Here is a 27,262-nt window from a genome sequence, read left to right on the forward strand (position 1 = left end):
AACATAGATACTCATAGCTTCGGCCACGAACAAAAAAAGGAAAGGAGCAAGGGGGCATCCCTGACGGACTGATCTCGAAATCTGAAATCTCTCACCCCTTACCCCACCAATAAGTACCTGGCTGTGGGCTGATCTGTACAAAGAGGAAACACCTCTGATCCAAGCATCAGTAAAGCCAAAGCGTAGAAGGGTGCCCTCCAAAAAACCCCAATCTACTCAGTCATAAGCTTTTTCAAAATCCAAAAGTAGAATGGCAAGATTCTGGCCACTCTGCATGGCCCACTCTGAAGCTTTCCAGAAAGAAAAAATGTTATAAAAAATGCTTCTGCCATGCACAAATCCCGTCTGAGTGTCATGAATGAGATCAGGGAGAAGTGGCTGCAAACGGAGGCTGATAGCCTTGGCCAGAATCTTGTAACAAGTCCCCAGAAGTGTGATAGGCCTCCACTGGGACACTAAATTTCTGCTACCTCCTTTTGGGATAAGGTGGATGAGACCCTCTGTAAGCGACCCAGGCATCTCGCCAGAGTCCCAAATGGCCTGCAGGGCTGAAGTAATATAGTCTCCAATCATATCCCAAAATGCAATGAAAAAAGACGGGGTAAGGCCATCTGAACCTGGGCACTTGCCCTTGTGAAGGGCTGAAAGTGCAGTCCTGAACTCTGTGTTGGTGAAAGGTGCGTCGAGTAGAACATGCATACCCGGATTCACCAACACAGGGATACTCTGCCAAATAGCGTGTCTAGCATCCTCTCTATCGTGTGTCTCAGGATCAGTAGTAAGAAGGGTGGCATAGAAATCTAAAGCTATGCGTAAGACATCATCAGGCTCTGTCTGTAAAACCCCATGTGAGTCAATAAGCTAGGATACACTCTCTCTACTATGTCTAGGGCCAAGAGTAGAGAAAAAGTGTTTATTGACTCTACCACCCATCTGAATCCAGAAGGACTCCCGTGCATGAAAGACATACTCTGCTCTCTGATCAAGCAATAACTGCAGATGAGCCCTCGCTGCAGCAAGGCGCTCCTGAATCCAAGCATCTGAAGGCCGTTTCTGCTCTTCCCTCTGCAAAGCTGCCAACTGCTGGCGAACACCAATCTCACGTCTGAGAATATCTTGTCTCCTGGTACAAGCAACTGAGCGGTAGAAGTCGCTAATACCAGAAAGGGCAGCGGCTACATGTGATGGATATGGCTGCCCACCCTGGACATGAACAAACCATATCTGCAGGGCTGCCTCTGTAAGGTCCTCCTCTGTGTAAAAGGCATCTGGAATCCTAATGCCGGCAGACCGGCCTCTCAAGTGAGGCTCTGAGATAGCCAGCACAACAGGGAAGTGGTCTGAAGTGGAAACCCCAGCAGCAGTGCAAACCGATCCACCTCTGTCTAGTGCCCAGTCATCTACATAGAATCTGTCAATGCGTGCATGAATAGGCATCTGTTGCCACCTGTTCGACCAAGAGAACAGGAGGGACTGTTGCTGAATAAGAAAGGCATCATCACACTAAGTATCTCTGCCACAGAAATGAAAAAGGAAGGCATCCCAAGCTGCTCTCTCCAAAGAGTGAAGTCCCTTCTCTACCCCCTTTTTTGTCTGAAGGTAACTCAACCATGTTAAAGTCACCTCCAATCACCCATGAATCCACAATGGGGGCCCAGGAGAGCAAAGTCTTCCACATAAGGACAGGTTCCCCTCTAATGTTGGAGGCATATAGGTTAAGGAAACCAACCTTACGCCCTCCAATCAAAAGAATAATCCACTGAGCTCTAGAGGGAATGATGACTCCGTGCCCAACAACTAAGGGGAGAACCAACTGCAAAACTAAAATAGAAGTGCCCCCCCTGGTGCCCAAGGCAGGCGACCAAAAAGTATGGCCAGAAAGCAACTTGCCTGATTTGGCACAATCTCTAGAATCCAACTTGTGCTCTTGAATAAATAATATATCAATGGAACCCCCAGTAACACCTGGATGAAGCTGATCCCGGATCAGCTGTCTACGGCAGCGATGTGGGATGCCACCTAGGCCCTATATGTTCCAACTAATAATCCTCATCGACGGGATGATGTAGAGTGGAACACCTTACCCGACCTAGTCGCAGAAACAAACCCCTCAACAGGGGAAGACCTCCTGCTCGAGGAGGGAGGGATGGAACCAAGTGGTGGAAAATCACCAGGGAAAAGAATCCTGGCACCTGAAGAAGAAGCCCTGTCAACAGGAAACCCAATCACTGGCTCCCCAAAAGTAGCGGGCACAAACTCCTCCTCTGGGAAATCTGAACCCTCTGCCAAGGCTGAAAACGAGTTCCTGTGGAGCAAGCCAGACACCGGAGTGCGAAGGATCCCTTGTGAGGGAAGAGGATCAATAGTGTAAGCTATCCCCTTCCCCCTATCCAAGGGAGGAAGTGAGGAATGCTCTCTATCCTGTGTCTGCCCAGCCGCGGAGACCTCTCCTGCCTCAAGAAGAGCATCTGGCACCACTGGATCTAGGGAAGAAGCTGCAACCGGGGAGGAGGTCGAAGCTTCAGCATCTCGGACTGTGCATGGTGAGACTGGAGGGACAGCTCGAGGTGAAGCAGAGTCCACTAAAGTACCCTCGTGAATTGAAGGAGGGATCTGCACACGTACCGAAACCCACTGGAGAGCGTCGCGTGTTCCTAAGGTAGGTGGGGGTCGAGGAGCAGGTGAAGGACCTGTACCACCCCCTTATCGAGGCCGAGGAGCAGGTGCTGGACCTGTACCACCACCAGTCTGAGGAGGACCGCCATGCGAAGGTCGAGGAGCAGGAGCTGGACCTGTACCACCCCTCTGTCGAGGTCGAGGAGCAAGTGCTGGACCTATAAAACCCCCCTGTCCCCCCTGTCGAGGCCATGGGGCGGTAGCTGTACCAGAGGGCTTCTTGGGCCTTTTCTTCTTCCTGGGGCAATCCCTGGCAAAGTGTCCAGAGGTCCTGCAAATCCTGCACTGGTCCTGTCTGCCTGAAATCTGTACTCTTTGGCGAAAAAAGGAACCATCCGGGTGCTGGATCATAACGTGATCCATCTTGAGGTTAGGATCCTTGCAAAGGACCCTAACTCTAGGAACCCCATCAGCCTTGGTTGCCTCTGTTGCAGTCAATGGCAACCTAGGGAGGGGTGGGATCTCAGCAACTACGCCAAAATGCTCCCCAATAACAGAAAGAAGTCGATGGTAAACCTGGGGAAGCCCGAGGAATCTGATGAAGAGCGAGAAGATTTTCTTATCTGCCTCCACTGGGTCGAAACCAATATGAAAGGCTTCAAAGAAGATCTTCCTGTGTCCCAGGTATAAAAACTTGAGCACAGTGCTCGCAGCCTCTGGAGTGTCAAAAACAACCTGGAAAAAACCTCGTCCCAGAAGACGAACATCTAACAATCGTGGAGTGAGGTCTGGGGGGAGAGCCGCAAGCATCCAGTCTCTGGCTTGGGATCTGGAGGGGTGAGACCTGAAGATGCGTGCTAGCAACGTGGTAGAGCATTCAATCTCTACATCCTTCTTGAGCTACTGCAACTCGTCTTTAGAAAAGGTAATAGTTTTTGCGGCCGGTGGAGGTGGAGTAGGATTGGCTGACGGAGTATCCATCGCCAATCGAGGAGGCCGACTCTAACAAATTAAAGGCTCCTTCCGCTCCAAAAAAAGCTGCACGAGAAAATGGGGGCAGAAGAAAGGGAAAGGAGGCGAGGAGGGAGCAGGGGGAAGGGGAAAGAAGGGGAGGGTTGAAGGGGAGAGGCTGAGAGGCTAAAGGGGAAAGGGGCAGGCTGAGAGGGAGGGAGGGGGCAGGCTAGGAATAGGAAAGGGAGAGGAAGGAGAAGCTGGAAGGGGGCGGGCTGGGAGGGGGAGGGCTGAGAGGGAGAGGAGAGGAAGGAGAGGGAGAGGTAGAGGAAGGAGAGGGAGAGGAGGGAGAGGGAGGGGGCAAGGCAGGCTGTGAGGGGGAGGAGAGGGAGCGGGGAGTGAAGGGAAGGGGGAGGAGAGGGAGAGGAGGGGGCGGGCTGAGAGGCAGAGAGGGGGCAGAGAGGCAGAGAGGGGGCGGGGGAGCAAGCAGGGAGGGGGCGGAGAGGCAGGGAGGGGGCGGGGGAGCAGGGGGCAGGCTGAGAGGCAGGGAGGGGGGCGGGGGAGCAGCAGGCAGGGAGGGGGCGGAGAGGAAGGGAGGGGGCGGGGGGGCAGGCTGAGAGGCAGGGAGAGGGCGAAGAGGCAGAGGGGGCAGGGGAGCAGGCAAGGAGGGGGCGGAACAGCAGGAAGGGGGCGAGGGAGCAGGCAGGGGGAGGGGGCGGAACAGCAGGCAGGGGGAGGGGGCGGAACAGCAGGTAGGGGGAGGGGGCGGAACAGCAAGGAGGGGGCGAGGGAGCAGGCAGGGGGAGGGGGCGGGGGAGCAGGCTGAGAGGAGAGAGGGAGGGACGGGCTGAGGGAGAGGGTGCAGCAAGGGAGCGGGGAGGAGCAGTAGCTCGCAGATACATGACAGTAAGTGGGGATAGATTTCAGAGATGAGCAGTGAGAGAAAAAGTGGGTGTCGAAGTGTCATCTTCAAGTTAGCATGCTCCTTGGATTGTTGTTTGGCGAGCTTCTAGAAACAACGGTCCTCTGTATGGCCAAGCTTCTTACAATACATACATTTTAAAGATTGAATGGATTCTTATCCTTGGAATATAATGCCTGCCCCTCACATTCTTGTGCCTTCGTTCATGATCGAGAAGCATTGCAACCATTTCATCAAAGGACATATCTTGTGTTACATGAAGCGTTGGTATGATATCACGATACTGAGGAATATCCTCAATGCTGGAAAGGAGGACAACCATCAGATCATCTTCCTCAATAGGGACCTTCAAAGAAGCAAGTCGGGTGATGAGGGATTCCATATGATTCAAGTGAGCAATAAGAGAATCTTCATGCTTCATGTGGAGCTTAAAGAATTTCTGTCTGAGAAACACTTTGGAGTTGATAATTTTGTTGCCAAATAAGCGCTCTAGCTTGTTCCACAATTCATGTGCGGTGTCATCAAAATCCAAGTGATGAATAACGTCATCAGACAAACCCAAACCAATGATAGAAAGACCTTTGCCATTGAGAGTTTCCCATGCTAGAATTTTCTTCTCATCAGATTCAGGTTTCTTTTCTTTGCCACTAACCACCTTCCACACACCTTCCTTCATAAGCTAAAGCCTCAGCTTGGTTTGCCAAGTTGGAAAATTCTTACTAGAAAACTTTTCAATGACAATTCCCGCTTTGGAATACCCCATGTTTGCTTCAAATAATGTAGCAATACGAGCTGAAGTGCGAGATTGGAGCAAAGGCTAGAATAATCTGGGATGTAGCAGCAACTTAGCTTGTAGTCGGGGCAGGAAGAGGCATCGAACCAGCTGGAACAGCGTAGGTAGTAGCTCATGTTGCAGTTTGGGCATTCTTGAGGCGTGAATACAGCAACAGCAACACTCTTCAAGTAGGTCATCTTTTCACAAATGGGATCCAAATGAGGTCATTTTTAGGGAAACCAAGTAGAAATGTCTCCACAACAGTAAGCAACTATTTCCCTCACAAAAACGCCCCCAAAACAACAAAAACGAGATGTCTTTCAGCAAAAAATGGGCTGCTTTTGAGCAAAAAAACGAGCTGTCTTTTCCTCTACAAAGAAGCCCACTAATGCCCACGCGAATGATGACCAAGTTGCTCCAAATCTAAGCAATATTTGCAGCAAATTCGAGGTTGATAGTCGCAGCAGAAATCCGCAGCAAATCATGTAGCAGCTTCACAAAAACAACTCCAAAGTTGATGTAGATCAGTAGCTCATGGAGGGGCTAAGGGTGAAGGAAGAAGGACTGCTTTCCAAGAGGAAAGAGGGAGAGTAGCTCCTCTTTCTAGGCCTCCCTCACCTCAATCCCTTGGAAGAGCAAGGAGCAAGAGGGAAAAGACTAGGAGAAGGAAGGATGGAGGAAGAAAGAAAGGGAGGAGGGAGGATGGCTCTAATACCACATGAAGGAACATGGTGGAGAGGGAGAGGAAGAGAGAGAGGGTACGCTAGGGAGAGAGAAGATAATACTCAAATGGAAACATAATGAAAGTGAAAGGAAATGGAAATGAGCAATAGACCAAAATGGAAAGACTCACATTGATAAAGCTTGATGTAGATTCCTTGATGTGTGTTGATGTGACACACACATACAATCATATATAGGATAGACACACACTAGAATACCAAAGTGTTTATGGGATATCTCCCAATATGACACGTGGCACTCACACATAAGACTCTACTAGAGCTCCTAGTAGAACACACTAAAACACACTCAACTTGGCTTCATTTTCTAACACCCGGGGCCCCACTATAAGAACTTTGTGGACACACCTCCATAGAGTCACAATCTCTATGAACCCACGGCAATAAGAAGCAGTTCAGGATCAAGGTACCACTGTGAGTCAGATTCCTGCTCCACAAAACCTAAAATCCTCACAGGCTGAAAAGGAAACTCCAACAAAATGTCATGTGGATGTGGATAGCCTGTCTTCTGAGTGGACATCAAAGACAAGGGCATCCTCAATTACACGTCGAAGGGCAATAACTTGGAAAGGAATGACCACTCTCCAAAAATCCCCTTGATCGGCGTTGCTCCTCTATTCTCTTTGATCTTCGAGGTCCATCGGGTTGTGGACTTTCTTGCATAGATTTTGGGTCCTGATCATCAAAGAGCTGCTACACCCACCTTGGTTGTGGCTTTCGTTGTGGTGTGATTGGTGCAACAGGCTGGATTTCTTGGTCCTCACTATCAGAGAACACCTCCTCCTTAATACTTTATTCATACTTTTGGGTCGGCAAATGGCGAGTTATTTCTTCAGTTGATGATGAAGTGGCTAGAGTTGTATCCACCACTGAGTGTGGTCGTTCAACAAATACCATATCTCGGCTTACAATGATCTGCTTTGTCTCTACATCATAGAGTCGATAGGCCTTTGACTCCATGCTATATCCCAAGAAGATACATTTCCTGCTCTTGGCATCTAGTTTGGTTCTTACTGCATCTGGAATGTGTGCATAACAGTCACATCCAAATGTATGGAAATGAGAAATTGAAGGTTTCTTACCCGAGTATGCCTCTTGTGAAGTCACCCCTTTGAGAGCCTTTGTATAGCACCGATTGAGAATATAGACAGCTGTATTTATTGCCTCAGCCCAGAATGTGTTGGGAAGCCCTTTTGCCTTCAACATGCAACGTCCCATCTCTACAAGTGTTCGGTTCCAATGTTCTACAATAGGATTTTATTGAGGAGTATGGGGAGCAGTAAGTTGCCTCTTAATGCCATGTTCATTGCAATAATTGTTAAATTCCTTTGACGTGAACTCTCCTCCTCGATCGGTGTGAAACTTCTTGACCTTTCCTGTTTCATTTTCTACAAGCTTGTGCGACAATTTAAACTTTTCAAGAGCTTGAGCCTTATCTCGAAGGAAATACACCCACATCTTTCTACTATAATCGTTGACTATCAACATAAAGTAGAGAGATCCACCCAAAGCAGTAGTAGACATCTTACCACAGAGATCAGCATGTACCAGCTGTAGAGGTGCCTTTGCTCGATTTCTGGTCTCTTGTGGAAATGGCTTCCTTGCTTGCTTGCCCATCAAACAAGCTTCACATGGCTCCCAATTATTTGTCATTGTTGCAAGCAAATGTGCAACCATCCCTTTCTTTTGCATTTCCTTTAGCACAACATAGCCGATGTGGCCACACTTGTGACGATGGCGCAAAGTGCATCAGCATTGTGCGGCTTCCATGCTCGAAGAAGAGTAGCATCAGGAGGAATTATGTTGCTGGGATTTGCAGGATCGGCAATGCCAACTGGTTCTAGATCACTCCCGAGAATGGTCTCCAGCACCTCATATGAGTCTAGAATTGCACTTATTTTGAACTTCGAAAGAGTGTAGTTTGTACCATCAAGTTTGCCTTCCGTGAAGGTGGGTGGTCAAATCCGAATCGTTGGAGCAAGAGCAGCAGCAGCATCAACAACAGATACTCCAGAATTTCCAGTAGCAGCAGCAACCATCAGACTAAAGCTTTATTGCAATGGAGTTTCTTGCACTATCGCTGCTCAAAGCACCTAGTGCTCTGATACCATGTAGAAATATGATGCAGCAGAGAGATCTTTTGACAACAACGATAGTACAATAACAAGAGGATAGGCACAATAGAGCTGAATAAAAATTTTGTATAAAATACAATTGATGGTGCTGTCCACCCGTGCGCTCTCCAGTCCTTCTCCAGTATAGCTTCGATGGCGATCTAGACAGACTCTGGATGGAGAAGGACTAGAGGTAGGGGTATTGGCATTCGATGTTGAGGCTTGAGAAGTGGCCTCCTTATACAACCCTTCGTAGCAGACCAATTCCACCACAATGGTGGGATGGCGGTGGCACATGCATATTGACTTAGCACAGTGCGTGACTAAGTGTGAGGACAGTGGCACATGTTTGCTTGACTTTCACCACTGACCAAAGACCATTGACCACCGACCACCGATCACGCGCACGAGGGCAAATTCACACGTGAATGATTGTGCGCATGTAACAGAGGGCATACTGTCGTGGGCCAAGGCCCACCGATAGGCCTCGGACCCCGTCGTTGGAGGTGTTGCCCCCACACCTCCATCGGGGGCGCTGCCCCTAAACCCCCACTAGGGGCGTTGCCCACAGACCCCGAGGATCGAGGGCGTTGCCTCTGAACACTCGAGGAGTACATTGATCCTTCTACCATCTCCTAACCATCAAATGGTCACCATGAGACCTCATCTAGTGTCAAAACTAGGATCCTACCAATGTCCAGTGCTCACATTGGTGGTTACATATGAAAGGTGGGGATTGCACATATACCAACATCCACATGACAGGTTGCCTATCAATCTCTTCCCGAGAGGAAGGGGGAACTCTTCGAAGATTACTGGTCCAAGCTTTCAAGATAGCAGCCATAAGAGGGAAAGAAGAAGACCTAAGATTGGCTAAAGTAAAGATCCATTTGGTGCTGCCTGCCCAATCTTCTCCTGATGATGGTGTACACAAGTGAATGCATTGAATGAAGAATTGCTTCCACGGTTCTTGCCCTGGCAAAAGTCCCCTCATCACCACCTTGCAGAGTAAGTCTCTGCACTACAAGTCCAATCAATAATGTTAAGACCCACCTTCTCGAATGGGAAGAATAACTGTATCCCAAGCCACCCTGGCTATAATATCGATCGTGCCATCAAGTCCACTCCAAAGAAAGGTCCTTATAGACCTCTTAAGTTGAGTGATACAATCTCCAGCATGGCTCCAACAAGAGAAAACAAATCAAGCTATGACCGGATTGACAACCACCACCCTGAATGCTAAGTCAAGTCTGGCTAGACTCCAAAAAAGGAGTTTCCTCTTGTTGCTCTCCAACACAGGAGCAAATAGCTGCAAAGGAGAGATACCCAAGATGACTTGGCATCCCAAACACCTGATGGGAACAGCTCTCTAGACCCAAGTGAAACCAATATTCATCCCCCAGTCAGGAGTGTCCTCATCACAGACCCATAAACCATTGGTTTTATTCCATCGTACATAATAAATCCAAAGCTGTCCTGAAAGCAGAGAGCATCAGTGGCATCCAAAAAAATATATGTATCATCAGCCAACTCACTATCTAGAAACTCTTCTTCTCGTCTGATGGGAAGTCTCAGCCCAAGAATGTCAACTTGAGATCTAAGAAAGATGCTCATAGCTTTAGCCACAAACATAAAAAGAAAAGGGGCTAGAGGGCATCCCTGCCGGCAGACTGATCTAGAAATCTAAAATCTCTCTCCTCGAACTCCACCAATAAGTACATGGCTATGGGCCGATTTGTACAGAGAGGAAACCCCTCTGATCCAAGCATCTGTAAATCCAAAAGAGTGAATAGTGCCTTCAAGCAAATCCCAATCTACGCTATCGTATGCTTCTCAAAGTCTAGGAGTAGAATGGCAAGCCTCTGGTTGCTCTACATATCTCACTCAAAAGCCTCCCAAAATGTGAAATTGTTATAAAAGATGCATCTTCCATGCACAAAACCAGTCTATGTGTCAAGAATAAGATCTGGAAGAATGGGATGCAAACACCAACTAATGGCTTCAGTAGGATTTTGTAGAAAGTTCCCAAAAGTGTGATAGGTCATAGGGACACCAAATTTCTACACTCCTTTTGGGATGAGATGGATGAGACCCATTGTGAGTCAGGCATCTCACCCGATCCCAAATTCTTGCAGGGTTCATCTGCATATCCCAAAATGTGATGAAGGAGGGTGAAACCCGGTCTGAGCCTATGAGGGGCAACAAGCATAGTCCTGACCTCTATGTTGGTGAATAGTGCATCAAGTGAGGCTTGCATATTTGGTTTCACCAACACAGGAATACACTGCCATGTAGCATATCTAGCATCATCTGTAGCCTGTGTACCAGGATCCGCTATGAGAAGGGAGACATAAAAGTATGTAGCTATGCACATAACGGCATCAAGATATGTCTGCAAAACCTCGTCCGAGTCAATGAACTGTGGAACACTCTCCCTACTATGCCTAGGGCCATGAGTAGTGAAGAAATGTTTATTGACTCTACCTCCCATCTCAGTCCAAAATGACGCGCGTGCGTGAAATGCATACTAAGCTCTCTGAGAAAATATGTTGATGAGCTCTTGTTGCAGCAAGGCGCTCATGTATCCAAGCATTTGTAGGCCATTTCTTCTCTTCCCTTTGTAAAGCAACCAATTGCTAGCGAACACCTCTCTCTCATCTGAGAATCTTACATCTTGTGGTACTAGCAATTGAATGAGAAAAGGCACTAATGCCAAACAAGGCCGCAGCCACATCTGGGGGAGGTCACTCCACCCTACACATGAGATACCCAAATCTACAAAGCTGCCTCTATGAGGTTCTCCTCTACATAAAAAGGCATATGGAATCCTAATACTCGCAGAACGTCCTCTCAAATGTGGCTCCGAAATCATCAACACAGCCAAAAAGTGATCTGAGGTGGAAACCCCATGAGAACTGCATATTGATCCACCCTATCCAGAGCCCAATCATCAACATAAACCTGTCAATCCATGCATGGATCTGCGGCCTCCTGTTGGACTACCAAAATAGGAGTAACTGTGATTGAGTGTGAAAGGCATCATCAATCCAATCCCAAGCTACTCTCTCGAATGACTGGATGCCACCCTCTTTGCCCCCTTTCTTATTTGAAGGCAACTCCACCAAGTTGACTCACCTCCAAGGACCCAAGAATCTGCAATGGCGCAATCCAATCCCAAGCTACTGTCTCGAATGACTGGATGCCACCCTCTTTGCCCCCTTTCTTATTTGAAGGCAACTCCACTAAGTTGACTCACCTTCAAGGACCCAAGAATCTGCAATGGCGGACCAAGAGAGAAAATCCTTCCAAAAGAGGACACCATCCCTCTATTGTCTGGTGTGTAAAGGTTGAGAAGGCGAACCTTACGTCCCCTAGTCAAAAGAAGTATCCATTGAGCTCTAGAGTGTAAGATACTAGAAACACCACCTAGAGACCTAGTACACTCCAAATAACTCACACTTTGACTTCATATTCTAACACCTAACAGGTTGCAACACAACTAGTAGTTCTAGGAGGCCTCTAACTCCTAGCTAGGCTGAACCCTTATCCCATTCGGGGGTAGTTTAGCCCGGGGTAGCAGCAGACATGGCCAGCAAGGAATGGCCAAGCCTCTCCTCGAAATCCTGGTGACCAACAACCAGGGGAAAAATAGAACCTGAAATGGAAATGTAGGTACCTCCCCTAGTGCCCAAAGCAAATGATTAGAAAGTGTGACCTGAAAGAAATTTACCTGACTTTGTGCAATTTCTGGCATCCTGTTTGTACTCCTCAATAAAGAGAACATGAATGGAGCCACGAGTGACACCTAGATGAAGGTGATTCCAAATCAACTACTTGTGGCGGCAATGTGGCGCACCACCAAGACCGGCAATGTGGCGCACCACCAAGACCCTGTATGTTCCAACTAACAATTCTCATCGATGAGGAAGGAGCGTGTAACACCTTACCCGACCTAGTGGTGGAGATAAACCCCTCAATGGGGGAAGACCTCCTCCTCAAATGGTGAGGGAGGGAGCCAACTAAAGGCTAATTGTCGCGGGTGAAAGAACTGGTCCACCTGAAGATGAGGCAATTTTGCCAATTGGAATACCAATCACTGCCTTGTTGAAGGTAGAAGGCATGAAATCCTCCTCAAGAAAGTCCAAAAGATCGACCAAGGCTAAAAAAGAGTTTATATGAATCAAGCCTGGCATAGGGTACATAGTATATCTTCAGATGAAACTAGAGAGGTGGAATGTACTACCCCTTTCCCTCTATCTATGAAGGGGGATGCGGATGAGACATGGGGCTTCTCGAAGGGTTCATGACCTTGAAAGCTTGCAATGGCTCCTCAATCTGGTGATACATCAACAAGGGTCTAAGGGTGAGGAGCTACGATTGGGTCGAGAAGGGGGGATGAAATTGGGGCATCCTCCTGAGCAATAGTCTCCAAAACTGCACAAGAAGTAGCAATGGTGGTTGCAACATGAATAGGAATTTCTGTAGCCTCGATGGGGGCATCTCTAGAGCATCCGAAGCAGAAGCTGTCTGATCTATAGGTGGTGGAGGTCAGCAGACTGAGACCAAAATCCATCGAAGGACAACAAGTACCACAGGTGCTAGTCGTGTAGCACGTGTCGAGCACAAAGTTGGTGTTAGAGGAGCACTCTCTCATGGAGGAACTATATTAACACTCTGTCGTGGAGGAGCACTTTGAGAGGAGGTCAAGGAGGAGCTGTATGAGAAGGCTTTTTAGGCCTCTTCTTCTGAGGCAATCCCTAGTGAGGTTCCCAAAGGTCTTATAAGTCCTAAACTGATCCTGTCTACCTGCACTTTCGACTCTTTGTCAAAAGAAAGAACCATTCGGGTGCTAGAGCATCATCAACTATTTTAGGATCATCGATGATGACCCTAACTCTAGGTACCCGTCTGATTTGATTGCCTCTACTACAAAACAAGGCAACCCAGGGATTGGGGATCTTAGTGAGGAGGCGATGAAAAACATAAGGAAGTCCGGGAACCTTATGAAAAGGGAGTGGCCTTTTCATCCTTGATTGACGAATTGACTCCCATTCAGCCAATCCTTGACTGATTCCACCTGCCACAAAAACCATCACTTTTTAAAAAGACGAGTTGCACCAGCTCAAGAAGGACGTAGAGCTTGAGAGCTCTACTACACTCTTCGCACACATCTATCTATCTCATCCTTCCATGTTACAAGCGAGAGATTGGATGGTTGTAGCTTTACCCCCTAGATGTTTGCTTGTTGGAACGAGGATTTTTCCAAGTAGTTTTCGATTCCCCAAAGGCTATGAGCACGTTGCTCAAAGACAACCCTTTGCAGCTGCGCTATAGGAGGATTTTGTTTTGCTCCTTTCATGCTGGTCTTTGAACTAGTGGAGCTCTGTCCGACAAACCCCTATTGAGAGGAGGGGAGCATAGGAAGAGGGGAAGGGGGCATGAAGAGGAGGAGAGAGGGGGGCTGGGTAGCAGCCTAGGGGGGAGGAGTGGAGTCAGGGTAGGGAGAGGGGAGCTGAGGTAGGGGGAGGGGAGGCAGGGGTAGGTAGAAGGCAAGGGAGGGAGGAGACGGGGTAGGGAGGAGGGGATTCGCGGAGGTGAGGGTGATTAGGAGGCAGAGTGGGGAGGAGAGGAGGAGGCGGGGTAGGGAGGAGGGGAGTTGGGGTAGGGGGAGGGGAGGCGCGGGGCAGGGATGCAGCCCCTGGGGGAGGGGATAGAGCTTCGGGCTGGGGGGAAGGAGAGGGCAGGGCGGGAGAGGGAGAGGGGAGGGCGAGGGAAGAAAGGGGCTGAGAGAGGAAAGAGAGGCTGAGAGGGGAGGGCTAAGCTAAGAGGAGAGCTCAAGAGGGGGTAGTAGGGGAAGAGGCTGGGAGGAGCAGCAACTCTAGCCTCACCTCAATCTTTCATACTATTTGTCTAGAGGTGTCATTTTCTATACCAAGACACATGAGAGTCAAGAGAGAGGACTGCCCATTGTGACAAAATATACCTAGGAGTCGGCTCATAGGAAGGAAATGAGGAGAGATACCTGTACACGAGGCTCTAGGGATGTGGCTATCCTCTTCAAATCACACTTGAGACCACTTATATCCATGATGCGGAAGGAGGAATATGTAGGGCACATGTGGATACAGATTCATCCTCGTGGTGCACCGCCAATCTTTATTTGCAGTGTGCTCCTTTTCCCTAGATGCATCATCATATGCTCATGAGGTCACCACAAAGGGTCACAACCCATATGAGACGATATATGATGACATCACAGTGTTCTTTAGGTAGGGGGAGAACCTTCTAGTTGACTTCAACACACGTACGAGGGATAGGTAGGTGAGGCTTCTTGTTTTTGAATCTGATCCCTTAGAGATGCATTGTAACTGAAGAGTCCAGATCACGAGGGATTGCGGACTGAGCATTTTGTGCATGGGCAGGAGGTCTTGACCGTTCTTAGCGCAGATGTTCAATCATGTTGTATGGCAAGGCTTTCCACCTACTTGGAGTACCATCACCATTGTGTCGATATACAAAGCAGGAGACCCCATGGACATTGGGAACTACCATTAACCCCCTCCCATGATTGACACACATTGGCTAAGATTTATGGATCAGTGTTGGAGAGAGAAATTAGCTCCCACATAGAGGCACGACGGCATTGAGCTTTAAGACAAGATGGGTTTCAAAGGTAGCACTCCACCCTTGGCCACATTTTAACCTTACGAGCCATCGTTTAGGAGGTGAGATCGAGGTTCCAGAAAGTCTATGCTTGCTTTGTAGAATTTTGAAAGGCCTTTGACGCAAATTCATGTGCTCGTAGAATTAGGAGACTCCAAGAGATGTAGATCTCAGGAGTTATGATTTGGGGTATGATGAGCCTATTTGAGTCATTCAGAGGGGGAGTACACGTCCAACGAGGTTTGTCTAATTTGGGTTGAGAGAACGATCAGAGTCAACCAGGGACCCCCTCTCACTAACCCTCTTTTGCGTTTACATCAATGAGATCACGACTTTCATTGACCGCTTGGGAGAGGTGGGATCGCTGCTAGTTGATTTGATGATATAAATATTGCTATACATAGATGACATACTCCTCATATCTGCCTCGGTAGCAGGCCTACAGAAATAACTAGATGCTTTAGAGGTGTTCTCCAAGGAGAGACACTTGGCAGTCAACCTTGGCAAGACCAAGGTTATTCTTTTCAACACCTCACGGCAATACTCACCAAGGGAGCCACTTGAGATTGTGCAATTGGACACGTATCTAGGGGCATCTTTGCGGGACCGGTCTTCACGATAACCCATGCAACCAGAGCACAACGTACACGAGGGCAGAGTGCTCTAGCTCAGCTAGAGCGACAACTCTTTCAAGCACACTTTCAGGACCCGTCGACGAAGGGGTCGCTATTTGTACACTTGTGAGGTTGATAGCCATGCACCTAGCACCCTTCCAAGAGAGTGAACTATTAGTCACCAATTAGCGATGATTTGAGAGGCAATAAATGATTATGGGTTCCAAGATGATTTAGATTAAGCCCTTAGTCCCCATTAGATCATACAGCCATGACACCACTCCAAAGTGAGCCATGGAAGGAGCTACTCCACAAACTTCATGAGATCTAGGGCGGCCCTTAGGAACCATTTCTAGGTGGATTTTTTCTAGGATGAGGGATACTTGCTTGGGTAGGAGCTTAGAGGTGAGACTTGTAGCGCGACAGACACTTTATCATAGGCATCACACGTCGTTTGAAGAGAGGAGGCAACAGCCCCTTGTTTTCAAGGACCTTATCAGATTGACAATTGGACACACCATTGAGAGACCCAACCTCTCCTAGGGAGGTTTTGCTCAGACATTGACCAACACAGTGGGAGAGAGTCTTTCTTTCATGGAGTTGCCCCACTTGCTCAGAGGCAAAGAGTTCAAGGACTTAGATTTAAACATTTTTACAACATCAAATATTATTTATTATAATTAACGAGGTCATACATTCATGTAATGAAAATTGTTGCCCTTTTGAAAATAATGTCAATGCAAGTGCCTTCTATTAACATATTTACTTTATATTCTTGTAAGCAGTAGCTACTCTTAGATGAATCGAGAACTGTCATCTAGGATAATTTTGAACTAGAATTTTAGGAACACTAGATCTAACCATATTAAAGTGTGATGTATATATTTTTTAACAATAGATTTGACCATATTAATGTATATATTTTTAAACAAAAGATCATAACATATTACCTATATTTTTTGCATGTAAAGCTTTTAGGTCCTCAATTTGGAGATAAAATAGTAAGGGCTTATGCAGTGGAAAGATTACATGCCTTAACAGATGATGAAGTGTTATTAATCTTGATACAGCTAGTTCAGGTAAGTGATTGATTTAATTTTTAAGTTTGAAACTGGTATCCATTTTAAAACATCATTAAGTTCATGTTTAATATAAATGTTTGAATTAATTGAGTTACAATATTGCATCCTTAAAACATATACACGATCTATGTATCAACCTACAACATGTTATGGATGTAGGCTCTAATGTATGAGCCATACAACAACTCAAGTCTACTTCAATTTTTACTAGAAAGAGCGATGAATTCGACAATAGGACACCATTTGTATTGGCTTGTAAAGGTTTGGATCAACTCAATATGATTGCAAGTTAAAGTTCATCTTAAATAATAAAAGTTGAGGTAACAAACATAGTAATTTTTAATTTCTCTTTATAGTTTTTATAATATCAATTTAAAAATATGACAAATAGCTCCATAATCTTATCCATGCTTGGATATTTAAAATTATATTACCCCTATGTTTATATAAAATAAATATAAGTCTTGAGTGAGAATACACAAGATTAAAGACGGGGAATGACTCAACCTTTTGTTTTGGCATAACAAAACTAATAAATAAAGTGATTCGGACTTTGATAAACTTTAATTGGATTGGTAAACACTCAAATCACTTGATCAAGGAGATGGAAGCAATGACAATAAATGACATTAGTTGATAACATAACATTGCATAAACTCAACAAAAAACCAACATTGCATGAGTCAAGATGACTAATGTTACTGCTCTTAATTCCATATGCTTTTTTTCTTTGGGGCTAAAAAAAGTGATTTATATATATCTGCAATAAAGGATTTTACAAGTAGCTCTCATCCTATCTTCGAGGGCTTCCTGTTGGCCCCATAGATACAGCATCCCCCTGCATCTATGTTTTTTTAAAAGAATATATATATGTATATAGCATTGTCTCGCTCCATGCTCGAGTTCCTTCTACACCAAAACCCTTTGTACTTCCACTTTCACCCCCCTCTCTATTTCATCTCCCACACCCTCTCTTATTGCTAGTCTCTGTAGCGCATCCTATCTGCCACCCCCTCTGCCCCCCCTCTTTTGTCTTCACCACCTCCCACCCTATTTTTTGCCACCCCTTCTCCTTCCCATCCTTTCCTTGTAAAACGTGCACATTGCATCTCTTCCCCCATCTTTTGATGCTCTTGTCCTATCTTTGAGGGCTTCCTGTTGGCCCCATAGATGCAACAGCCCCCTTGCATCTATGTTTTTTTAAACGTGGTCATGGGGGTATTTTTTTGCATTGGTCTGCTATTAGCTCTTAGATGAGGTTCTTGTGCGATGTTGCTTTGTGCACTAGGGGTCTTCGTAAGGGCCCACAGGTTGTACATTAGTTGGGTTGGCGCTCAATCTCAAAATGTTTTACGATTCCTCTTGCTCTAGCCCTCTAGTTTGGGATGCTAGAGAACACTCAAGAATCTATTGATCTCTCACAATCTCACAATCTCGCAATGATCACGATGCCTCAGCGGAAGGAAAGGGAGCTTTGATACCATGAACAAATATGGAGAGATGAGAGGAGAAGAGTGGAGATGAGGAGAGAGGGCACAGCTAGAGAGCACACCGCAAATGACTAATTGTACTGACTAATTGTACACTAGAGTTAGTTGAAAATAAAGAATGTATACAAACCACTTTAGGGTTAGGGTTAAGGTTTCCCACCCTTTCCTTTTTAGTGCTCTTTTGTGTTAGTGCTATGCACAATATCAAACATGATGTTGAGATGAATCCTCAAAAATAGATGGGACACCTTGTGTGGACTTGTCTTGACTCCTCTGGGGATAGGTTAGGCCTCCACCCACCCACAACCTCACTAGGGCCAACAACTTGAGAGTTGAGAGGAGAGCCAAATGGTTGGCTAGGCAGCAACACGAGTAGGTGGAGCCTTCCATGGGAGGTTAGACCAAGGTGGACTAGAAGAAGCCATGAAAAAGGGCCTTACAAAATCACAGATGCTGTGTCCAACATTAGGTGAGTATAGGCCCTCCATGAGCTCCTCCTTCCTATCAGTAGGCACAAGATCCCCCTCAGGATATGTGTGCCTATGCTAAATCCAAAAGAGATCACTCTACAAGTGAATCACTAATATGATGAACTGCCCCCAGTACTAAAAGTAATGAGGTGGTATGTCAGATGTATGAATGTGAAAATAGATGATAATATGAGGGTATTACTCTCTTAGAGTATTTCATGCAATGTATCACTTTAATTGGTGAGTTCGATCTCGCCTAAGTATATGCTAGTCTATGTACAACTAGAATACATGTCGATACAATAAATGCAACAAAATATTTGGTCGTTGTTCACTTTATGTGCTAGTTTTAGAACCTGAGGGATAGATCTTCTTTGAACTTCTAACAAACTTGCTTTGAGTGTTGCTTTGGAGTTCACAAGGAACTTTCAAAGGTAGGTCACATGTGACTCCCTCCTCCCTACCCGAACCCCTCCTCAGCTACCCTAGATCCTCCCTCCCCCGCCCCTCCTAATCCCCATGTCTACCACCCCTTCTCAACCATCCCTACATCCTCCCCCCCTTTCACTTCCTTCTCCACCTCCCATTGCCCCCATTGCTCCCCCTGTACATCCCTCTCCTTCCTTGCACTTGCCCCCCACTATCGTCACACAATGTAGCTGATGATCACCCTCACCAACCACCCTCTACTCATTCCTTCTCCACCCCCCTTCCACTCATAGTCTTTTCCCCGTCCACCTCCCCCTGCTATAGTAGACCTTGCTCCCTTCTCCGACCTTCCACTCGTAGTGTAGTCTTCCCCTCCTCCACCTCCCCGCTTCTCCCTTCTCCTGCCCAGCCTCTTGAGTGCCCTAGCACACCTCTATGCCGATGCCATCTGACTTGGTCATATCTTCATCTTCATTCTCTCAATCTCAACTTGGCCCACTCCCCTAGTTCAAGACTTAGCTTCTAAGAAGACGATAGAGGTTGCCTCCCCCTTCTCATAGTCACTAGGAGGGTTTCAAGTTTGCATCCATAGGAGAGGAGCAGTGAGTGAGGTCCCCTTTTCTTTGACCTTATATTGTAGGAACAAATGTTTCACACAATGGAGGATGTCATCAAGGGGGAGAGTTTGACACATACTAATTGATCCAAAATTTCATGATCATCTGCAAGAAGGGTGCATGCAGTACCCTATTTGGCATGGTTATTCGTTGATCCCAAAGTAGTGCAAAAGATGTTCAAATATTCCAATGCCTCAAAATTATATCAATGGGTCTTCCTAGGGGTTAGATTTATATCATTAGCAAACTAATGGATTACCAATTTTTTATGAGAAGGGATTTCAATACCTTTAAATCCTTCCTTATTCCACTTGCTATTGAATGAGCCAGCCTAGAGAGCTAGCTACTCTATAGCAAAGAGAGGTGGACATAGGGATGACCTTGCCTATGAACCTTTTTAGAAGGAAGGATTGAGACATCTCCCCATGTACACAAACTTGAGAACTAGCATAAGTGATTAGGGTTTTAACACATGAAACAAACATAGAACCTAGTCCCATGTCTTGAATTTCTTGAACCAAGATGTTCCATTCCAATCTATCATAAGCTTTATCAAAATCCACTTTGTGGAAATAGATGTCTAATGGATTTCTCTAGCATACCCCTCCATAAATGTTGATTGTGTCTTCCAAAAGATGTCTACCTTTGATGGAGACCTTCTGCTCCTACAATATCCAATTGTCTGTTCACCTGTGGATCCTCAATGTCGGTGCTTTTGCAAATATCTTGTAGCTATAACTGAGAATATTTAGGGGCCTCTAGTTTCTTATCTCCTCTTTGTTTCCATCCTTGTTCATTAGCTTTATTATACCACCAGGGCAATTATTGGTCAATGACACTTTCCTACCAAAGGAGTAGAAGAAAGGTACGACAAGATCCTTAAAATTTTTGTGGAACTCAATAGGGAGTCCTCTTCCCTAGGATTTTCCCATCATGTGTGACCTTTACAGCCTATTCTATCTATTTCAAATTTAGGGTTTTACAAGAAGAAATTATCAAAGTTGTGAATTGTGTAGACTCCGAAGGTGACTCATGTGTCGTGGGGATCTTGCAGAAGCCGACGGAGTACTCCTCCAAGCTACTCTAGGTTGAAAGCAATGCATGCAAATGCCATCTACTAGTGTCACTCCAGCGACTCCTAGCTTGTTGCAATTGTTGTGAATCCACAAGGACAAGAAGAGGGAGGGGAGAGGGAAGTGGAGAAGGAAGAAGAGGAGAAGAAGAAGGGAAGAGAAGAGACCATGACATTCACAAAAGGCGCTATGAGGGAACAAGAGACGGCTCCAAAGAGGAGGAGGAGAGCTTGTATTCCAATGTGTGCAACCAACAAGTGAAGACCAAAGTCAACCATTTGGCCTTTTATACATGCTACCTTTTGAAGGGAGGTCCAATGCTGTTCCCTTTATACCACTCTCTTTCCTCATTCTTTATAATCATATTGGGCCTATTTGGCTCCAAGGCATAATCCTAGCTCTATGGACATGCCACTATGCATCAAATGTCATTGCCATTAATGAAGTTAACATGCCCCCTTCTTGTTCTCGATCCAGTCCCTTGGATCATGAAAAGATCATGGTTGTTGGAGCATTGTTGATAATGATCATTCCTTTTGTGAATTTTTCCCGTTCGTAGTGCTCCATAGGTCTTCATTAGATCCTTTATTAGGTGGATGGAGTGGAGTTGAGTACTTGTGACCTTTCAAAGAAAGAGAATTAAAAAGAAAAGTGTAAGGTGTAAGTTAGCGGGAAGAAGGTGTCAGTATGGATTCGTGGAAGATTCTAGTGGTGTTTGTGTTAGGAGAGTCTGTACAGTGTATTTGCATGCTCCACCGTAAGTCCCATGTTTGATTTGAGTCAGACTCTTATTGGATTCTCATCAGATTATGTATTTGCCATGCCATGTTTGTAAGTCTCAAGTTTTGCATGACATTTTGTCTTGCATCCCCACATAAAGCATTGTTGTAAATCCATTTGATGGATTACATGACATTGAGGGCATTTCTTGATAGTTTTTTTGAGCCCAATAAGGTTGCAACACACACATGTCGTGGGGATCTTGCAAGAATTGGGATGGAGTATTCCTCCAAGCTAATCTAGGTTGAGAGCAATGCATGCAAATGCCGTCTACTAGTGTCACGCCAGTGACTCCTAGCTTGTTATGATCATGAATCCATAAAGACAAGAAGAGGAAGGGGAGAGGAAAGTGGAGAAGGAAGAGAAGGAGGAGGAGGGAAGAGGAGAAGAGACCATGACATTCACAAAAGGCACTATGAGGGAACAAGAGACAGCTCCAAAGAGGAGGAGGAGAACTTATATTCCAATATGTGCAACCAAGTGAAGATCAAAGTCAACCATTTGGCCTTTATACATGCCACTTTTTGAAGGGAGGTCCAACCCTGTTCCCTTTATACCACTCTCTTTCCTCATTCTTTACAATCATATTGGGCTTATTTAGCTCCAAGGCATAATCCTAGCTCCATGGACATGCTGCTATCCATCAAATGGCATTGCCATTAATGAAGTTAACATGCCCTCCTTCTTGTTCTTGATCCAGTCCCTTGGATCATGGTTGTTAGACCGTTGTCGATAATGATCATTCCTTTGTGAATTTTTCCCGTTCGCAGTGCTCCATAGGTCTTCATTGGACCCTTTATTAGGTGGATGGAGTGGAGCTGAGTACTTGTGTCCTTTCAAAGAAAGAGAAAGAAAAAGAAAAGTGTAAGATGTAAGTTAGTAGGAAGAAGTGTCAGTATGGATTCATGGAAGATCCTAGTGGTGTTTGTGTTAGGAGAGTCTGTACAGTGTATTTGCATGCTCCACCATAAGTCCCATCTTTGATTTGAGTGGGACTCTTATTGTATTCTCATCAAATTATGTATTTGCCATGCCATGTTTGTAAGTCAGAAGTTTTGCATGACATTTTGTCTTACATCTCCACATAAAGCATTGTTGTCAATCCATTTGATGGATTACATGACATTGAGGGAATTTCTTCATAGTTTTTTTGAGCCCAATAAGGTTGTGACACACACGTGTCATGGGGATCTTGCAAGAATTCTAATGGAGTATTCCTCTAAGCCAATCTGGGTTGAGAGCAATGCATGCAAATGTCATCCACTAGTATCACGCTAGTGACTCCCGGCTTATTATGATAGTGAATCCATAAAGACAAGAAGAGGGAGGGGAGAGGGAAGCGGAGAAGGAAGAGGAGCATAAGAATAAGGGAAGAGGAGAAGAGACCGTGGCATTCACAGAAGAGGAGCATAAGAATAAGGGAAGAGGAGAAGAGACCATGGCATTCACAAAAGGCACTATGAGGGAACAAGAGACAACTCCAAGGAGCAGGAGGAGAGCTTGTATTCCAATGTGTGCAACCAACAAGTGAAGACCAAAGTCAATCATTTGGCCTATTTTACATGCCACCTTTTGAAGGGAGGGCCAACCCTATTCCCTTTATACTACTCTCTTTCCTCATTCTTTACAATCATATTGGGCCTATTTGGCTCCAAGGCATAATCCTAGCTCCATGGACTTGCCACTATCCCTTAAATGATATTTTCACTAATGTAGTTAACATGAATTGCTTTAGCTCTTGCTTATTGAATACGTTTACCCATATTCGGAAGAAGTATTTGACACCTTTAGATGGTAATGCAAAAGGGAGGAATACAAAAATATGTGAGTTGTATAATGATGCATGTCACAAATAAAGAGTTCAGCATATTCATTTTTGGTAGAAGGAGCAACATCGATTATACATATTATGAATTAAATGCATGCATTTGGGCACACATACATGCATGCATACTCACATGTGCACACAAAATGAATGCACACAAACATGCACATGCACATGCACATGCACATACACATGCACATATACATGCGCATCCACACACACATGTGCACATGCACATTTACACTTACATGCACATGCATCCACCCACATGCGTGTGCACGCATGCACATGCACACGTGATACACATGCACATGCGTGCATGCACACACACAAACACACGTGCACAAACACACTCTTTTTTTGGTAAAATCCAGTGCATTTATATTCTCATGAATTTACAAGATGGGAAGTCTCCAAAATGGAGAGTAACCCAAAGATCAGAAACATAAAAAGAAAAGCTCTATGCACGAAGCATGGACATCACCCTCATGGCAGGCATCATATAAGGATTGCCGCAATGAGGCTTGGAAAGATTCATATGACTTGTGAATCTAGCGACTCAAGTATGCCAAATTATGCTCACTCCAGATTGTCCAAAGAGCTCAATATCTGACCCATGAGAGAAATAGTGAATAGTGAGACAAAGATCTCATAAATCTTCCAAATAACCAAAAATGTTTCCCAAATCTGTGGCTCGGGAAACGGAGCCGAAGATGATCTAAAATTCTTCCAAGGAGGTTCCTAGAACACGGGCAGTGCCAAAGCAAATGAGGGACAATTTCTGAAGGAGTGCGACATCGTAAACATGTGGATGGTGCAATGTGACGTTTGGCAAGTGTGATTCCCACTGACAAAGTGCCATTCATGCATCTCTAAAGAAAAAGTCTTTGTTTCAAAGGCATTTTACACTTCCATAATATCCGGAGATTCTTGCGTCACCATGAAAGGGGCTTCCTGATATGCCACAGAGTATTAGCATATTACTAAATCCATGGAGCAGGCTGAAGGAGCCTGTAGGCTTTGATAGGGGTCAAGACAGGCAGAGGAACAGGATGAGAGCATGTAGCAGAAGGTTGCAATTGCCAATCCATAAGCCTGTCTGTGCCGGCCACAGGAGGAACAGGTAGAAGAGGATGTAACAAATCAACAATTTTCTTTCATATCGACCTATGATGCATTCCCAATGCATAGGAAGCAATGGCCTGAGGAAAAGATAAAACATAGCCCTGATCATCTACCACATCATTTATGTATCTAATTCCCAATTTCATGAGATTATATGCCCGAACAGGTTCCTGTAAAGAAAGTGGAATGTCAAAGATGGCACTCAAATGAATACTTTCTTTCCTCATTGAGTTTGTCCTCGAGCAGTTATCGGGAGCCCATTCGACCTTAGAAAGTACTTGTTTCTAGTCAAGTATCTGAGCAATAGAGAAAGGATAGCCAGGTTTCTTCCTAACAAATCTCCCAATGATAACCTCCCAATGATCAGTAGTCCAATGGCCATATGCCGATGTCCTCATGTTGACACACATGGATGCTATCATACAAGTCCATGGTTGTTGTTGACGGAAAAAAGTATGGAGCATAGTTGCCTTCCTTGCAAGTACATGATATCTTATATTGAGAACATTAAGTCCACCATGCATCCTAGGAGAGCACACCATTTCCATCTTCATTAGTCTCAATGCTTTCACAGCAGTTTTTGTCCTCCATAACAGCTCCATAGCTTGAGACATAAAGGCTGAAATATCTCTGGGGGACCAATGTAACAAAGGCAAAAAGAACTGAACATAGGACATTACAATGGACTGTACTATTCTGAGCCTGACATGAAGTGGCCAAGTAGAAATTTTCTAATATTCGAGTTTATGTTAAAGTCTTTGGAAGATCCATTTTAATTGCTGCTTCCTGGTGATATGCCATCCTATAGGATATCCCAAATGCCTGACTACATCTTTGGAATGCACCACCTGTCCTGGCCAGAGAATAGAATGCCAGTCACATTGTTTCAGGGGAAGCAATTTAGATTTGTCAAAATTGACATGCAATCCCGCTGCTAATCCATACAATGATAGTGTGGTCATAAGCATGTGAACTTCTGGGGGAGAATTTTGTGGCATAAAGAAGGAATCATCAGCATACGCTTGTGCCAAAAAAGATGCAGCCCCAGGGATTTTAAGACCAGTCATCTGTCTTGTGTTTGTAAGATGATCAAGATACATCAAGAGGGGATGGGTCACAATAGCATAGAAGAGAGCACTAAGAGGGCAGCCCTATCTAACTGATCTCCCCAATGTCCATGACTGAGATAGATGACCCCTAAGAATGCATTGAGAAGTAGAGCCAAAATAAAGCCAATAAACTGCATTTGCTATCTTGGGATTAAAACCCAACTTTGTCATGATTTGAGAGATAAAATCCCATCATTGAACAGTGTCAAATGCCTTAGCAATATCTACCTGCAATATGAGCACATCTTGATGCGAGTACTTGGCATATTCAATTGCAGTCAATGCATTTGAGATATTGTCATGGATTTGTGTTCGCGGCACAAACCCATACTGATGAGGATGAAGGCCCGCATTCAATATCCTGTGAAGCGGATGCGTCAATTTTACGAGCAAAAACCTATGAGCAGGTTTATCCGAGCGTGTTTTTCAAGAGATTTTTAAAAATGTTTTTCTTTAGGAAACATGGTTTTTACACTTTTATTTTCACTAGAACTAGATCCCTTTATCATAAAAATATACAGACTAGTCACTCATTCATTTTTACACAACATAATTTTCTTATTTAGAGACATCCCTTTGTACCCCTGTTATTACCTTAAAAAAGTGTTGATTCCTTTAAAAAACATTCCTCATAATCACTCTCAATGTAATAATACTATGCATATATAATTACTTATTAACACATTTATATCATATGGCAATATCTTTTTAGTGTTTTTATAGCATATTTATGGACATGTTTCTAAAGAAGTTTAAATTACTATAAATAAGTATTAACTTGGGCTTATATATCACTCTCATAAAATACATGTAATATTTAATACTATATATGAAAGATTTTCCAAAATATAACTCCATAGATGTGCTCAAATGGGGTGTTCCGATCAATTTGAGTGGTTGAATGACTATATTTGGACATTGGATATGAAAGTTATGTCACTTTCAAAAGTGCTGTCCAAGGTAGTTTCGCCAGCGAAACTACCTTGGGAGACTTGCTTCAAAGGGGTTTCGCTGGCGAATCAATGAATTTTCTTTGAAGAAACTCTTTCATGAAGATAGGTTGAGAGAGGGTTTTCAATGTCACCCCCTATTAAGTAAAAGTTGTAAGAAGGATCATAAGGGAATTTTCATAGAGAAGTCTACTCTACATGTGGGTTTCTTCAAAAGCCATCCCATTATGCTCTCACCATTCCTACAGATTCACCTAAAGATTTTTGTATAAAATAGGCATAGCTATAATACTTTGCATATTTCTAAGTGAAACTATGTTTTCTTCTGATCGATTTTTGCCATATTTATGCATAGTTGGAAGCTTTTTTTTTCCTTCGCTCGGACGCTCGGAAGATTTTGCTCAGAAAATGCTCGTCCCCCCTGTGAAGCCTATGCACAATCATTTTGGCAATGAGTTTGTAAACTACAGGCATCAAAGTAATAGGCCTCCAATCTGACATATGGTCACACAAATGTTTTTTGGGCACAAGTTTGATTATACCATGCTTCCAAAGGGGCGGCAAGTGATTTTCTTGCCAGGCAACATTGATCATTTGCAAAAGGACATCTTTCAAATCATCCCAAAAAGAAATATAAAATTCCACCGTAAGACCATCCCAACCAGGGGACTTGTATTTGCTGAGGTGGGACAATGCATTATCAAGTTCTGTGTCAATAAAAGGTCTCTCCAATGTAAGTGCATCATCCATTTCCACTATCTCATAAACATATTGAAGAAATTCAATCCTTGCATCAGTCACTTGATTTGATAGGGAACCAGGAGCAGAGAACAATTTCTGGAAATAATTTTGGCATTGATCTTGGAGATCAGAGAAAGAGTGCGTCCAAGAGCCATCTATCTTCCTTACCCTTA

At 44.9% G+C, this 27,262-nt stretch overlaps 1 protein-coding gene across 1 annotated transcript in view; it reads left to right on the forward strand.

Moving 5' to 3' along the window:
• Positions 1-27,262, forward strand: part of LOC147905289 (uncharacterized) — a 75,923-nt gene that overhangs the window by 20,849 nt on the left and 27,812 nt on the right. The window contains exon 5 of the mRNA XM_087378893.1: positions 16,370-16,477. Within this exon, the coding sequence (XP_087235019.1) occupies positions 16,370-16,477 (108 nt within the window). The remainder of the gene's footprint in view (positions 1-16,369; positions 16,478-27,262) is intronic.

This window comes from Dipteris shenzhenensis, chromosome 1 (assembly GCF_047967505.1).
Source record: "Dipteris shenzhenensis isolate YYH24624 ecotype China chromosome 1, Dip_SZ_1.0, whole genome shotgun sequence".
Lineage (NCBI taxonomy): Eukaryota > Viridiplantae > Streptophyta > Polypodiopsida > Gleicheniales > Dipteridaceae > Dipteris > Dipteris shenzhenensis.